The sequence below is a fragment of the Castor canadensis genome, chromosome 17 (assembly GCF_047511655.1).
Source record: "Castor canadensis chromosome 17, mCasCan1.hap1v2, whole genome shotgun sequence".
In the NCBI taxonomy this organism is placed as follows: domain Eukaryota; kingdom Metazoa; phylum Chordata; class Mammalia; order Rodentia; family Castoridae; genus Castor; species Castor canadensis.
Window position 1 is genome coordinate 16,832,367 of NC_133402.1, and position 13,111 is coordinate 16,845,477.

At 60.7% G+C, this 13,111-nt stretch overlaps 3 protein-coding genes across 8 annotated transcripts; all 3 read left to right on the forward strand.

The window, feature by feature from the left end:
- Positions 1 to 1,241: 1,241 nt before the first annotated feature.
- Positions 1,242 to 5,734, forward strand: Maz (MYC associated zinc finger protein). 2 transcript variants are annotated; one of them, XM_074060281.1, is made up of 6 exons: positions 1,242 to 1,494; positions 1,573 to 2,417; positions 2,777 to 2,840; positions 3,119 to 3,290; positions 4,077 to 4,301; positions 4,618 to 4,755. In XM_074060281.1, exons 1-5 carry the CDS (start codon positions 1,303 to 1,305, stop codon positions 4,277 to 4,279), a joined length of 1,476 nt encoding a protein of 491 aa, XP_073916382.1. In that variant the 5' UTR covers positions 1,242 to 1,302; the 3' UTR covers positions 4,280 to 4,301; positions 4,618 to 4,755. The 2 variants fall into 2 exon arrangements, with proteins under 2 accessions (XP_073916382.1, XP_073916384.1); XM_074060283.1 differs by lacking the exon at positions 4,077 to 4,301 and having other exon boundaries at positions 1,243 to 1,494; positions 4,618 to 5,734.
- A 910-nt stretch (positions 5,735 to 6,644) lies between these two features.
- Prrt2 (proline rich transmembrane protein 2) lies at positions 6,645 to 11,582 on the forward strand. 5 transcript variants are annotated; one of them, XM_074060126.1, is made up of 5 exons: positions 6,645 to 6,795; positions 7,471 to 8,429; positions 8,789 to 8,921; positions 10,433 to 10,523; positions 11,509 to 11,582. In XM_074060126.1, exons 2-4 carry the CDS (start codon positions 7,536 to 7,538, stop codon positions 10,486 to 10,488), a joined length of 1,083 nt encoding a protein of 360 aa, XP_073916227.1. In that variant the 5' UTR covers positions 6,645 to 6,795; positions 7,471 to 7,535; the 3' UTR covers positions 10,489 to 10,523; positions 11,509 to 11,582. The 5 variants fall into 5 exon arrangements, with proteins under 5 accessions (XP_073916227.1, XP_073916229.1, XP_073916228.1 ...); XM_074060128.1 differs by having other exon boundaries at positions 10,436 to 10,523; XM_074060127.1 differs by lacking the exon at positions 11,509 to 11,582 and adding an exon at positions 10,856 to 10,992.
- Positions 10,862 to 13,078, forward strand: Pagr1 (PAXIP1 associated glutamate rich protein 1). Its single transcript, XM_020157876.2, has 3 exons — positions 10,862 to 11,343; positions 11,509 to 11,591; positions 12,587 to 13,078. Exons 1-3 carry the CDS (start codon positions 10,862 to 10,864, stop codon positions 12,784 to 12,786), a joined length of 765 nt encoding a protein of 254 aa, XP_020013465.1. The 3' UTR covers positions 12,787 to 13,078.
- Positions 13,079 to 13,111: the final 33 nt, after the last annotated feature.

The following is a 13,111-nucleotide window of genomic DNA, read 5'->3' on the forward strand; positions in this document are numbered from 1 at the left end:
AGGGAGGGTAGGGGCGGCGGGGGCGGGGCTGGGCTAGAGTTATAATGGCCCCTGGGGTCAGCTACAGGCTATCCCGGTAAACTTTGGACGCCATCTTTGGGAAACCTCGACCAAGCGTAAGATTGTAAATAAACCGCTGGAATGGGGAGGGGGAAGACGGTAGCCTAGAGGAAACAAAAAGCTGAAGTGAAAGCCTGAGGACGACGACCGTTAGGCGGGCGCGCGCTCCAAGTTTGGCTCCGCCCCCTCCGTACTCCCGGCGCGCGCTCCCCGTCTCCCGCTCGGCAACGACAGCGGCGTAGTGTGCGCGTGCGCGCGAAATAACGGCTGCTGGCGGAGGGAAGTGGGGGGGGCGAAATCGTTGCAAGGGGGGTGAAGAGAAGAGAGGCCGCTCTGTCTCCCGCGCGCCCACCACCTGCGCCATCGTCAGCCAATCAGCGGCCGTCTCAGGGGTCTCGCGCTCAGGGCGACTCCGGCTGCTGGGTGGCTCCCCCATCCCTCCTCCCGCCAGAGAGCCTCCCCCCTCCTGCTGGTCTCGCGCGCGCTCGCGCTCGCGCCCGCTCGAGCCTCTTGTGTGTCCTCGCGCCCCCCGCCCGCCCTCCCCGCGCGCAGTGTGCTCTGCTCCCCCCACCCTACTCCTCCCCCCTCCCGCCCGCCCCGCGCGCCTCCTCCCCGGGTTCCCCCTCCCCCACCGCCGCCTCCTCCTCCTCCCGCCCCAGGGTGAGCGCGAGCCACCTCCCTCCTCCCTCCGCCATGGATCCCAGCAACTGGAGCAGCTTCATCTTCCAGGTAACAACCCCCTCCCCCGCCCCCACCCCCTGCCCACACCCCCTCCTGCCCGCCCTCCCTCCCTCCCATCCCACCCCCCCTCCGCGCGCCCGGTGCGCGCGCAGCTGTCCCCCTCCCTCCCTCGCGCCCTCCCCCGCCCTCCCCGAGGCGCCGGCTGGGCGCGCGCGCGGCGGGGGCCGAGGCTGCTCCCTCGCTCCCCCCACCCCGCCCCGCCGGGCTCCAACCGCCGCCGCCGCCGCCGCCGCCCGGGCCCCCGCCCCCGGCCCCCGGCCCCGCGGGGCCTCCCGCCCCCACCCGGGGGGCGTCGCCGCCGCCACCGCCGCGCTCCGCCAGGCGCCCTCCTTCCTCCCTCCCTCCCGCCGGCCGGGGTGCGCGGGCGGCGGGGCGGCCCGCGGGCCATGCGTTCGGCGCGGCCCAGCCCGGCCGGCCGGGGGCGGCGCCCCGAGCCCGGGCCCCGCGCGGCCCGCGCCCCCGGCCCCCGCTGAGCCCCGGGGCCCCGCCGCGGCCGAGGCCATGTTCCCCGTGTTCCCTTGCACGCTGCTGGCCCCCCCCTTCCCCGTGCTGGGCCTGGACTCCCGGGGGGTGGGCGGCCTCATGAACTCCTTCCCGCCACCTCAGGGTCACGCCCAGAACCCCCTGCAGGTCGGGGCTGAGCTCCAGTCCCGCTTCTTTGCCTCCCAGGGCTGCGCCCAGAGTCCATTCCAGGTGAGTGGGGCCGCCGGGCGGCGGGCGGGCGGCGGGCTTGCGGGCGGCGGCCCGGGCCCACACGCGCTGTCCCCGCAGGCCGCGCCGGCGCCCCCGCCCACGCCGCAGGCCCCGTCGGCCGAGCCGCTCCAGGTGGACCTGCTCCCGGTGCTCGCCGCGGCCCAGGAGTCCGCCGCCGCCGCTGCGGCCGCTGCCGCCGCCGCCGCTGTGGTCACCGCACCCCCGGCCGCCGCCGCCGCCTCTACGGTGGACACAGCGGCCCTGAAGCAGCCGCCAGCGCCGCCGCCGCCGCCCCCGCCCGTGTCGGCGCCCGCCGCCGAGGCCGCGCCCCCCGCCGCCGCCGCCACCATCGCCGCCGCGGCCACCGCCGTCGTCGCCCCGACGTCGACGGTCGCTGTGGCCCCCGTCGCGTCCGCTTTGGAGAAGAAGACAAAGAGCAAAGGGCCCTACATCTGCGCCCTGTGCGCCAAGGAGTTCAAGAACGGCTACAATCTCCGTCGGCACGAGGCCATCCACACGGGCGCCAAGGCCGGCCGCGTCCCCGCGGGCGCCATGAAGATGCCCACCATGGTGCCCCTGAGCCTGCTGAGCGTGCCCCAGCTGAGTGGCGCCGCCGGGGGCGGGCCCGAGGCGGGCGCGGGCGGCGGCTCGGCCGCGGTGGCCGCCGGCGGCGTCGTGACCACCACCGCCTCGGGCAAGCGCATCCGCAAGAACCACGCCTGCGAGATGTGCGGCAAGGCTTTCCGCGACGTCTACCACCTGAACCGGCACAAGCTGTCGCACTCGGACGAGAAGCCCTACCAGTGCCCCGTGTGCCAGCAGCGCTTCAAGCGCAAGGACCGCATGAGCTACCACGTGCGCTCACATGACGGCGCTGTGCACAAGCCCTACAACTGCTCCCACTGTGGCAAGAGCTTCTCCCGGTGTGCAGGGGCCTCGGCCGCCCTCGGGCCGCGGGGAGGGAGGGGCGGACGCACGCAGGAAGGCCCCCAGGTGGCCTGGCCGCCGGGGAGGAGGCGGCAAGCCGCCTGGTTACCGGGGAAGCAGGGGGTGGTGCTCTGCCAAGGAGGTGGGTCTTCGGGGGTTGAAGGGAAGCTCGAGTGGGAGGAGGAGGAGGAGGCCGCAGCTCCGGGGAGGGGTTTCCTGCCCAAGAAGGACCGTGAAGCGTTGGGAGAAGGCGCAGGCACTTTGGGAAAGGCTTGTTGCAGGAAGTTAGGCAGATTTGGGGCACACTTCTACCCCCAGAGCCTCAGCCCTAACCCCAACCCCAACGTATCCCTAGGCCGGATCACCTCAACAGTCACGTCAGACAAGTGCACTCAACAGAACGGCCCTTCAAATGTGAGGTAGGAAGGCCACCTCCCCCTGTCCTGGTTTTCATGATTTTGATCCTCATGGTAGCTGTCTGAGTTCAGTCTCTCAGATCCCCTTTTTCTCTCTCTCCTTTTTGCTTTTTCACTCCCATTTTCTCATTCCTTCTTCAAGGCCTCATCATCTCACTCTCATTTCCTACAGATCAAAGATCCCCAAGGCTCTGATCCCTTTAACCTCTTGTTCCCTTCTCCCCACTCCCCAAAGCTTTAACTCTCCTGTGACACCCCCCACGCCCCTCCGCCCTCCCCAGAAATGTGAGGCAGCTTTTGCTACGAAGGATCGACTCCGGGCGCACACAGTACGACACGAGGAGAAGGTGCCATGTCACGTGTGTGGCAAGATGCTGAGCTCGGCTTATATTTCGGACCACATGAAGGTGCACAGCCAGGGCCCTCACCATGTCTGTGAGCTCTGCAACAAAGGTACATTCGCAGGGATGCCAAGGGGGCCAGGGATAGAGGGAGGAGGGCACAAAGTTATATCCACCAGGGTGCTGTAGCCAAGAGCTCGTGGCATTTAGAACACTTTAGGAAGCAAGCAAAGCAAGACTGGGGACAACTGAGCATCACTAAATTGTAAGGGCTATGGCAGTAGGAGATAACATACCAGAAAAATTCAACCTTCTGTGCGCCTGCAAGTCAGTGGGAGTGGGGTTGGGTGCTTTGGGAAAGGAGCAGTCAGGAGAACCAGTCCCCAGGTTGGGAAGGCAAGGTTTCAGCTGCACAGCCACAAGTTCTTGTCTCCAGCTCCTGGGGTAAGTGGAGTAGGTTGGAGGGGTTTAACAATTGCACATCTTGCCCCAGTCACAGAGAAAGCTGCTTTAAACACACCTGTTCACTGAGAAACTGGGCTGAGACTGGGGGGGTGGGCAATGGAGGGAGGGGACACAGCCGTCTCTGCTGAGAGTTAACCTTTCAAGTAGCTAGAGATCACTGCCCGAACATCTTGGGAGAGTTCTCCCTCCATCAGAAACAAAGCTCTGCAGGTGCCGAGGCTGAGAAAGGCACCACTCCAAACTGGGCCCCAAGCTTAGTGAGAGGCTGTCCACACCAGCCCCAGCAGAGTAGTTGGCCCCAGCCTAGCAAGGATGTGGTGGGAGGAGGACAGGGCCATCTGAGGAGGGTGTCCCCAGCCTAGGAGAACAGCCCCGTCTCTGGGGTCTCCACCTGGCTGACCCCCCCACACCCCACCCCAATCCGCCCCCATAGGCTTCACCACGGCAGCATACCTGCGCATCCACGCGGTGAAGGACCACGGGCTCCAGGCCCCGCGGGCTGACCGCATCCTGTGCAAACTGTGCAGCGTGCACTGCAAGACCCCTGCCCAGCTGGCCGGCCACATGCAGACCCATCTGGGGGGGGCCGCCCCCCCTGTCCCGGGTGATGCCCCCCAGCCACAGCCCACCTGCTGAGGGGGACCCCTGCACCCACCAGGCAAGGCGTGGGGCATGGCTGCGGAGAGGGCGGGATGGGTTGTGTGGGACAAGGGGGCTCAAAGGGCCCAATTAGGGGATCTCAGGAAGGTCAGGGATGCCCATCCATCACCCACGTTAGGGAGACTTGGGGGTCAGGGAGGGCCCTGCAGGAGAACTGCTCTGCCTGGGTAAGGAAGGCAGGACAAAGCCTCTGGGGACCAGATAGGAAGTGAGCAACGGCTGTGTCCCAGGGGAAGTAGTCGGACAGTCTGGGGTAAGGGGCATGGCTCTTGCCATTCAGGTTGTGCTGTGATCCTTGGTATTTCTCACTGCAGGTACTGGTGAGGTTTGTCCTATGGCAGCAGCAGCAGCGGCAGCGGCAGCAGCAGCGGCAGCGGCAGTCGCAGCCCCTCCCACAGCTGTGGGCTCCCTCCCTGGGGCCGAGGGGGTGCCAGTGAGCTCTCAGCCACTTCCCTCCCAGCCCTGGTGAGCTCCAAGTTGGTGGGGGAGAAGGGAGAGTGGAGGAAAACCCCTTGGTACAGTCTCCTCCCCTCTCTTCCCACCAACTCCTCACTATTACCCACCAACCAAGGAGCCTCCAGAAGGAAAGGAGGAAGAAATGTTCTTAGGGGAATTCTCTAGGTTTTAACTATGTTTCTCCTGCTCCTCTTTACTCCCTGTCAGAGCTGACCCTACACACACCTGTCCCCTCAGTTGTGTTGAAGTCCCCTGGACAGTGGGCAGGGGTGGCAGAGGAAAGGAGCAGCCACTGCCCTCACCCCTCTCCTCTCTGCAACCCCCTGCCCTTCCCTCCTAGGGATTTGTGAGCCTTTTCCTTCAGTGGTCCTTCTCTTCTTCCAGCCCTCTCCCTCTACTGTCTGCTGCCCCTCCCTGGGGAGTTGGTGCTTTCTTTTTGTTGTTGGTTTTTTTTGTTTTGTTTGTTTGTTTTTTTTTCTCCCAGGGGGAGGGAGGAGAGGAAGGAGGGGAATCAAAGATTCTGTCCCAGAGAGGGATATGTGGAGATTTGAGAAGGGGCAGAAGCAGGGAAAGCATTAAGTTGTACTTTCAATAAGATAGGGTTGTTGGGGTTAGACCCTAAATATCATCCTACTTGAAACTCTGTCAGGGGAAAAAAGTCAAAGAAGGGGAGCAAAAGGAGCCACTGAGGGCCAGAGGCAGAACAAGAGATGGAATCTTAGGGGGCCAGGGTAAGGGAGGGGAACCAGGGACTAGAGGTGCTTCCTGGGAGCGGGGGAATGCAGCCACAGTGTCTCCCCCTTCCCTCTTCCATCCCAGCTCCAGCCCTGGTCTTTCCTTTTCATCCCTCTTCCCCACGACAGAAGCTGTGGCCCTGGCCATGTCATCGTGTTCCTGTGTCCCCCGCATGTTTCCCACCCTCCATTCCCTCCTTTTGCGCGGACCCCATTACAATAAATTTTAAATAAAAACTTGGCTCTGGTTCTGGGTTGAGTGTCCTCACCAAGCCTGTGCTCTCCCCCCACCCCCAAAGTAGGTGTCAGTTGTACCTTGCCTCACCTGAGGTGGCTCTAGGGCCAAGGCTGCAGGGGCTGTGGGGCAAGTGCCAATACTCAATCTGGACAGGCCCTAAATAGCAGCTGAAGAGGTCCAGGTGGGACATCTAAGCAGCTCCTGGGATACAAATGCTGCCTTCCACCAGTGATAACTGTCCCCTGCTTCCCAGACTCCAGCCATTACTGCACTTGCTTAAATCTTGGAAAGTGGTTGTGGGCGAGGGAATGCAGAAAGGTTGCAGAGGTTTGAGCCCTCGGCTGGGAGCTGTAAACCTGAAAAGAGGGAGCAGAGGGCTCCAACCCCTCCTGCTGTTCCAGGCTGGTCCTGCAGCATCTGCCTTTCCCGCTGGAATTTCCTCTCTAGGCCTTGTATCCTTTTCCCTGGACCCTTTTACTAAGTCTTCCAGTACTTATTGCTCCTGCTGCTCCCGTGAAGAGACTTCTGTTCTATAAGCTTCTTTCTCTTGAAAGCTCACCCTGCTCCTCTGCAGCGTCCCCAAATTTTGCCCAATCTCCCTGACCCCTCTTCATGCTGTGGGGGTGCCTCCACCTGGTCCTGCCTGTCTTCGCTACTCCCGTCTCGAAAACCCGGGTCTCTGCCAGGAACCCCGGTGACCGTTGGCGGGAGGGGTCAAGGACTTGGGAAGGGGGTGCCCCGCCGGGAGGTGCGCGTGGAAAGGGTCAGGGAGGGAGCGCGAGTGGTCCCCGGACTGGTTGTCCTGGTAACACAGGGCTTGGCACGCGAGGCTCCCTTGGGCTGGCCGGGAGGGGCCGGAGGCGTGCAAGGGGCGGGAGGGGCGGGGGCGGCGCGCGTCGGCAGTAGAGCGTAGGGGAGGGGACCAGAGAAGAGGGGACGAGCAAACGCTAGGAGAGAAGAGGGGAGACCCGCCGCCTCCCTCCCTCACTCGCTGACTTGCTCCCTCCCGGGCTGCGGCTGCAGCAGCGGCGGGGCTCAGGAGCAGTCTGGAGGCCGGCGTCGAGGTGAGGCTGGGACAGGCTGAGGCTAAGGGTAGGAGTAGACCGACAGACAGCCGAGTTGAACAGGAATGCTGGCGCTTGGCGAGCTGAAGGGTGGTGCTGGGTGCTCCGCACCATGGGGAGGAGGAGGTGCCGACCCGCAGGGCGAGGGAATTCCTGGGAGAGGGGCTGAGAAGGGGATCAGAGATGCCCAGGTCCTCTGGAAGTGGTGGGGGTGTCTGTCCTCCAAACGCGCAGCTAAAAAACCCGCACCTCTCTGGCGCCCAGGGAGGAGGGGAGGGTACAGAGGGAGTGGAATATGTTGGGTCTCCTGCCCAGTCTGTCTGTGGGAGCGTCCGATGTCTGCATAGCTTGTTGATTTGGGGGTGCTGTAGCACCTGCTGGGATCTGAGAGTCTGGATCGTGTTGGGCGTGTTGGGTGGACCCAGGAAGAGACCCTGGGGAGGGGAAGGTCCTGTTTATAAAAGGGTTTATTTTCCCAAGGCTCTCTCCAAGCAAAAGACTAAGTAGAGTGCTTCCTCCTCAGGGGTGTCCCACTCCAAGGCAAAGGAAACCCCAACTTTTCTTCCTCTCCCCAGAGATACTACAAGGCTGGCTCTGAGGAGCCTGGCCCTCTTGGGCCTGCAATGCCTGGCACCCCTCTTTCCTCACATCAAGCCTGTCTTCCTCCTCTTCCAGGATTTGCTACTGTCTCTGCTGTTCCCTCCTCCCCACAGGGGCTCTCTCCCCTCTCCCATCTCAAGATGGCAGCCAGCAGCTCTGAGGTCTCTGAGATGAAGGGGGTCGAGGAAAGTCCCAAGACCCAGGGAGAAGGACCTGGCCATTGTGAAGCTGGAACTGGCCCTCTCCAAGTCCCAGCAGAGGTCCCAGAGCAGCCAGCCATTCTGCAGCCAGGTCCAGACTCCACTGCAGCCCCTGTGCACTCAGGGCCCAAGGCTGGTCCAGCCCCTGAAACCACAGAGACCCCAGATGGGGCCCCAGAAACAGTCCAGGCCACAGACCTCAGCTTAAACACAGGAGAGGAATTAAAAAACAGCTCCAGCCCTGAAGATACATGCCAAGAGCCAGTATCCAAACCAGAAGTGAACAAAGAGGCTACTGCAGAACAGGGGTCCAAGCAGGAGTCTGCAGCTCCTCCTAAGCCAGCCTCCGAGGAGCCTGCTCCCCAACTAGAACCCCAGTCAGACCCTCAGCCAGTTTCCCAGCCCTCCCCCAAACCAGCTCTTCAGCCATCACCCCCTACCCAGGAGGACCCCACCCCTGAGGTCCTGACAGAGAATAAGGTGGAAAAGCAAGAGAATGGGGCAGTGGTCCCTTTGCAGGCTGGTGATGGGGAAGAGAGCCCAGCCCCCCAACCTCACTCACCACCTTCAACAAAACCACCCCCAGCCAATGGAGCTCCCCCCAGAGTTTTGCAGCAGCTGGTTGAGGAGGACCGAATAGGAAGAGCTCACAGTGGGCATCCGGGATCTCCCCGAGGTAGCCTGAGCCGCCATCCCAGCTCACAGTTGGCAGGGCCAGGGGTGGAAGGGGGCGAAGGTACCCAGAAACCTCGGGACTACATCATCCTTGCCATCCTGTCCTGCTTCTGCCCCATGTGGCCTGTCAACATCGTGGCCTTCGCCTATGCCGTCATGGTGAGCCCCAGGGGACCCTGACCCAGGCTTGCTGTGGCTCACAGCTTCCAGCCATTGCTGGGACAGAGCCCTAGGAATAACCACGCCTTTCCTCCCCCTGTGCATGGATCCTTTCACAGAGTCTTTTGCTTGCCTCTCCCCAGGACCCAACCCTCTGTGCCACCACTGCCCTACCCTTTTGGCGGGAGGGACCCTGAGACATGTTTCACTTCACCTTGCTGACCTCTGCCCTCTTCCTCCTGCCTCCCCAATCCTTCTTGGACTCCAATGGGGCTGGCCTCTCTTCCTCTGGACAACTCTAACCTGATCCGTGCTGGGCTGGCTGCTCCTGACCTGGGCACCTCTCACCCTAACCCCAGTCCCGGAACAGCCTGCAGCAGGGGGACGTGGATGGGGCCCAGCGTCTGGGCCGTGTGGCCAAGCTCTTAAGCATCGTGGCGTTGGTGGGGGGGGTCCTCATCATCATCGCCTCCTGTGTCATCAACTTAGGCGGTGAGTGGGGGTCTGGGACAGGCAGGGGAGGAATGGAAGGGTTGACAAGGGCAGCTTTACTAACCCCTGCCCCTGCTCTCTCCTGTCTGTCCTCCCCAATTCTTTGTCTCTCTTTCTCCCTCCCCTGTCTCTGTCCTTTCCTCTCCTCTCCCACAGTGTATAAGTGAGGGGCTCTGCCCTGCATTCCAAGACTTTTCTTCCTGTTGGGAGCTGCCTTGGGCCAATCCCTTCCCTGGGTGAAGGCCAATTGATGGCCCTGGCCCCCATCCCTAGGGACCAAGGGAGCCTGAGCGGCCTTGTTTACAGCTTCTTTCCTGTTCCTGCATCCTGCCAGGCTCCTCTGCCAACCGTAGGCCTCTCTTCTCCCTGCACTGTTTCCAACCTCCTTGCACTTATGCCTGCGGATGTCCCCTCCTCCCTCTTGGCCTCCCTAACCCTGCACTTCTGGAAACCTCCCTGCACTTATCTCCCAGACTCTGTGCTCTTGGCCTCCCTGCATCTCTCCCAGCCTCCCTGCACTTCTTCCAGCCTCCCTGCACTTCTTCCAGCCTCCCGAATCCTCTGAACCTCCACCTTGGCCTCCCCCTCTCAACTGTCATTGTCTTGGCATCTAACCCATTCCTTTTCTCTCCTCCCTTCTTTAACATCTTCCCTCCCCTTTCCACATCCCCGCCCCCTTCCTTTCTGCCTCCTCATCTTCCCTTAGCATCCTCTTCTCCACCCTCCTGCCACCACTTATTCTGCAAAAACTCCAGCACTTAGATCAGGCTAAGGAAAGGGGAGGGCGGTGTCTGGAAAGGGCTACCCAGCCCGGGGGCTCTGACTGTTCTCTGCCGGGACCACCCAACCCCGAACCTCCCAGGCACCTACTGGGTGGCAGAGGGTGGGAGTCCAGGTTGTGAACGTCCAGGGGAGGATAGAGGACACGGCGGCTGGAAGGTCGGCCGGAGCTGACCCGCTCACCTGGACTTTTTAACCTCAGAGTTTTCTGTTTGGAGGTGTCGGGGACTCGGGCCATTCACGTGCTTTGTTACTGAAGAATCCAAAAAATAGGACCAAAGCTCCCAGCTTCAAGGAGCGAGGGAGGGGCAGGGGAGCTCTATAATTTCTTTCTAAAAGGACGAGGGAGATTTGTTGCACGCGACAGCCCGCTGAGAAGGCAGGGAGCCAGCGGTTCGGAGTTGGCGGGTTTTTTGTTTTCTAAAAATGTCTGGAGGGAAAAACTAAAATTCCTTAAAAAAAAAAAGATATATCAAACTGATTCTCCCTTTTTTGTATGCTGGATGCTGCATGAGTCTGAAACACCAATAAACGGAGACTGCATGAGACTCGCCTTCAGTCTTGGTCCCTGCGTTCGCTAGCCTGACCAGGGCACTGCTTTCCCGGCAGAACCTGGTGGGCGGTGTACGCATGCGCCGTCGCGGTAGCCATCTTTACTGTGGGCCGAAGCCTCTTGTGCCGGAGGGCTTACCTGCGCATGTGCAAGCCTTCCCTTGCTTTCCTCTTCCAAGTAGCTTTGACTAGAGCGGAACCTCCCGCGCCATTTCTGTGCGCCTGCGTACTGTGACCCTGCGCAGCCCGGGAGGCGGGTCTTAGCTCCAGGTGCGTACGGCGACTGAATTGGCGCGGCCCAGAACTAAGAGGTCCGGGGAGAGGGTGCTGGGTCCAGGTGTGGAGAGGGTGGTGTGAAGGCCAGAGGAGTGGTCCCGCCCCTCTCCGCTCGGAAAGTGGTTTCCGCGGGTCCCTGGGAAATCAGAGTGGGGAATCTCCATCCGCGGCGCGGGGGTCTCCATCCGCGGGGTGGGGTCCTTCCTTGCAGGGATCTGAGCGCCCCCTCTTGGGGGCAGTGCTCTGCCGGCTGAGACAGCCATTGGAGCCTAATTGGCTGGAGAGATATTTCCTAAACCCACTATATTGCTGGACCCCTTCGCTAGTGGACTATGTCCCTTGCCCGGGGTCATGGAGAAATTGCAGCCACCACCGCGGCGCCTCTGTCCGAAGAAGGGGAAGTGACTTCCGGCCTCCAGGCTCTGGCCGTGGAGGATACCGGAGGCCCCTCTGTCTCGGCCAGTAAGGCCGAGGAAGAGGGGGAAGGAGGCCAAGAGGAAGCAGAGCGTGAGGGGTCCGGGGCCGAGGAGGCACAAGGAGAAGCCTCCAGCGCTGGCGGGGAAGAGCATGCCGAGGGAGAATCCGAAGACTGGTGCGTGCCCTGCAGCGACGAGGAGGTGGAGATGCCCGCGGATGGGCAGGCTTGGATGCCCCCGCCCTCTGAGATCCAGCGGCTTTATGAACTGATTGCTGCTCACGGTACCCTGGAGCTTCAAGCGGAGATCCTGCCCCGCCGGCCGCCTACGCCGGAGGCCCAGAGTGAAGAGGAGAGATCGGATGAGGAGCCGGAGACAAAAGAAGAAGAGGAAGAAAAGTGATTCCAGGAGGAAATGGGGAGGGGAAAAAAAGCGGGGCTCAGGAACGCAGAAAGTGGAGAGAGGGATGAGGGTAGGAAAGGAAGAGCCAGCACTGCGGAAAAGGGTATGTGGGTGTTTGGGAAAGCCACTCTCACCTGTCACTCTCTGTCCCTCTGCGCTAGACCCCATATGCCAACGGAATTTGACTTTGATGATGAGCCAATGACACCGAAGGATTCCCTGATTGACCGGAGACGCACCCCAGGTACAAACAAGAGGGAAGAGTTAGGGGAAGGTGAAAGGACCTCTCCTAGTCACCCCAAAAGTGGCTCCCTTAAAGAGACCTTTGCTAGGTGTCTTGGCTGCCACACCAACTCAGCTGCTGGAGGAGAATTCACATTGTGCACCGTTTTTCTGGCTTAGGTTAAAGCCCTCCCTTCCTGATCGTTCTACTAGGTTTCCCGGTTCCTTCCATCTTCTCCCCAGAAGCCCAAGTCCTCCTGGTTGTTATTGTCTAGAGCCACAGCCCTGTACTACTGTGTGCATCACCTAATGGGGCCAGCTTCTCCCCCCTCAGACCTTTCTAGAATTTACTCTTGGAGGCATCCTTGAGTTCTCTCTCTCTTATCGGGACAGTCAAATCAGCAACAAGTCCCATTGGCTCTGCCTCCATGTTTCCAAGTTCATCTGCTGCTTTTCTACCTTCAACTACACACTCTCATCTAAGCCACTATCTCCTTGGACAGTTGCAGTAGCTCTTGTGTGATTTCCCTGCTTCCACTCTGAGCATTCAAAGTAGTTACTTTCTCTGTTTAAAGTGGGGGGGGGGGCAGGACACATCAAGGGAGAATCTAAGCTCCCATTCTTCTCTGCTCTGCATTGTTCTTTGAACAAACCTCTATTCCTGCCCCCCAGGGCCTTTGCACTTGCCTCTTCCCTGGTCTTCATGTTACTGGTGACTTGATAATTCACAACCTTCATTGCCCGCTTTATTGGTGCCCAACCCCAAACCTTAGAATTTCCAGGCAAGGACCTGGAAACCAAGCCTGGAAACGTGTGTGTGTGATTTGGGAGGGGGTGGTACTGGGGTTTGAATTTACAGCTTCGAGCTTTGAATTCAAGGCAGGTTGTGCTGTACTTTTTAAGTCATGCCCCCAGCCTGGAAACTTGTATGTTAAGCAACTTCCAAGTGTAAGCTGCAGCAGAGTTGGTGCACACTGCTTCAATCCTGTCCACATTTCCTACCTTCCTCTTTTTCAGGAAGCTCAGCCCGAAGCCAGAAACGGGAGGCCCGCCTGGACAAGGTCCTCTCAGACATGAAGCGACACAAGAAGCTGGAGGAACAGATCCTTCGGACTGGAAAGGACCTTTTCAGCCTGGAGTCAGAGGACCCCAACCCCGCCAGCCCCCCACTTCGGTCCTCGGGAAGTAGTCTCTTCCCTAGGCAGCGGAAGTACTGACTGTTGTTGCTACTGCTTCCAAGTGCAGAGACCATACCTGCTGGGCGTGTGTGTGTGTGTGTGTGTGTGTGTGTGTGTGTGTGTGTGTTTCTGTTGAACATCTGTTTGGAGACCTGGGCTGGGCGTGTGTGTGTGTGTGTGTGTGTGTGTTTCTGTTGAACATCTGTTTGGAGACCTGGGCTGGGCGTGTGTGTGTGTGTGTGTGTGTGTGTGTGTGTGTGTTTCTGTTGAACATCTGTTTGGAGACCTGGGCTGGATTTTCTGGATTTTAAATAAAAGATGCGGAACTATCTTCTCCTCAGAGGAGGGGCTGCAGCTGGAGCTT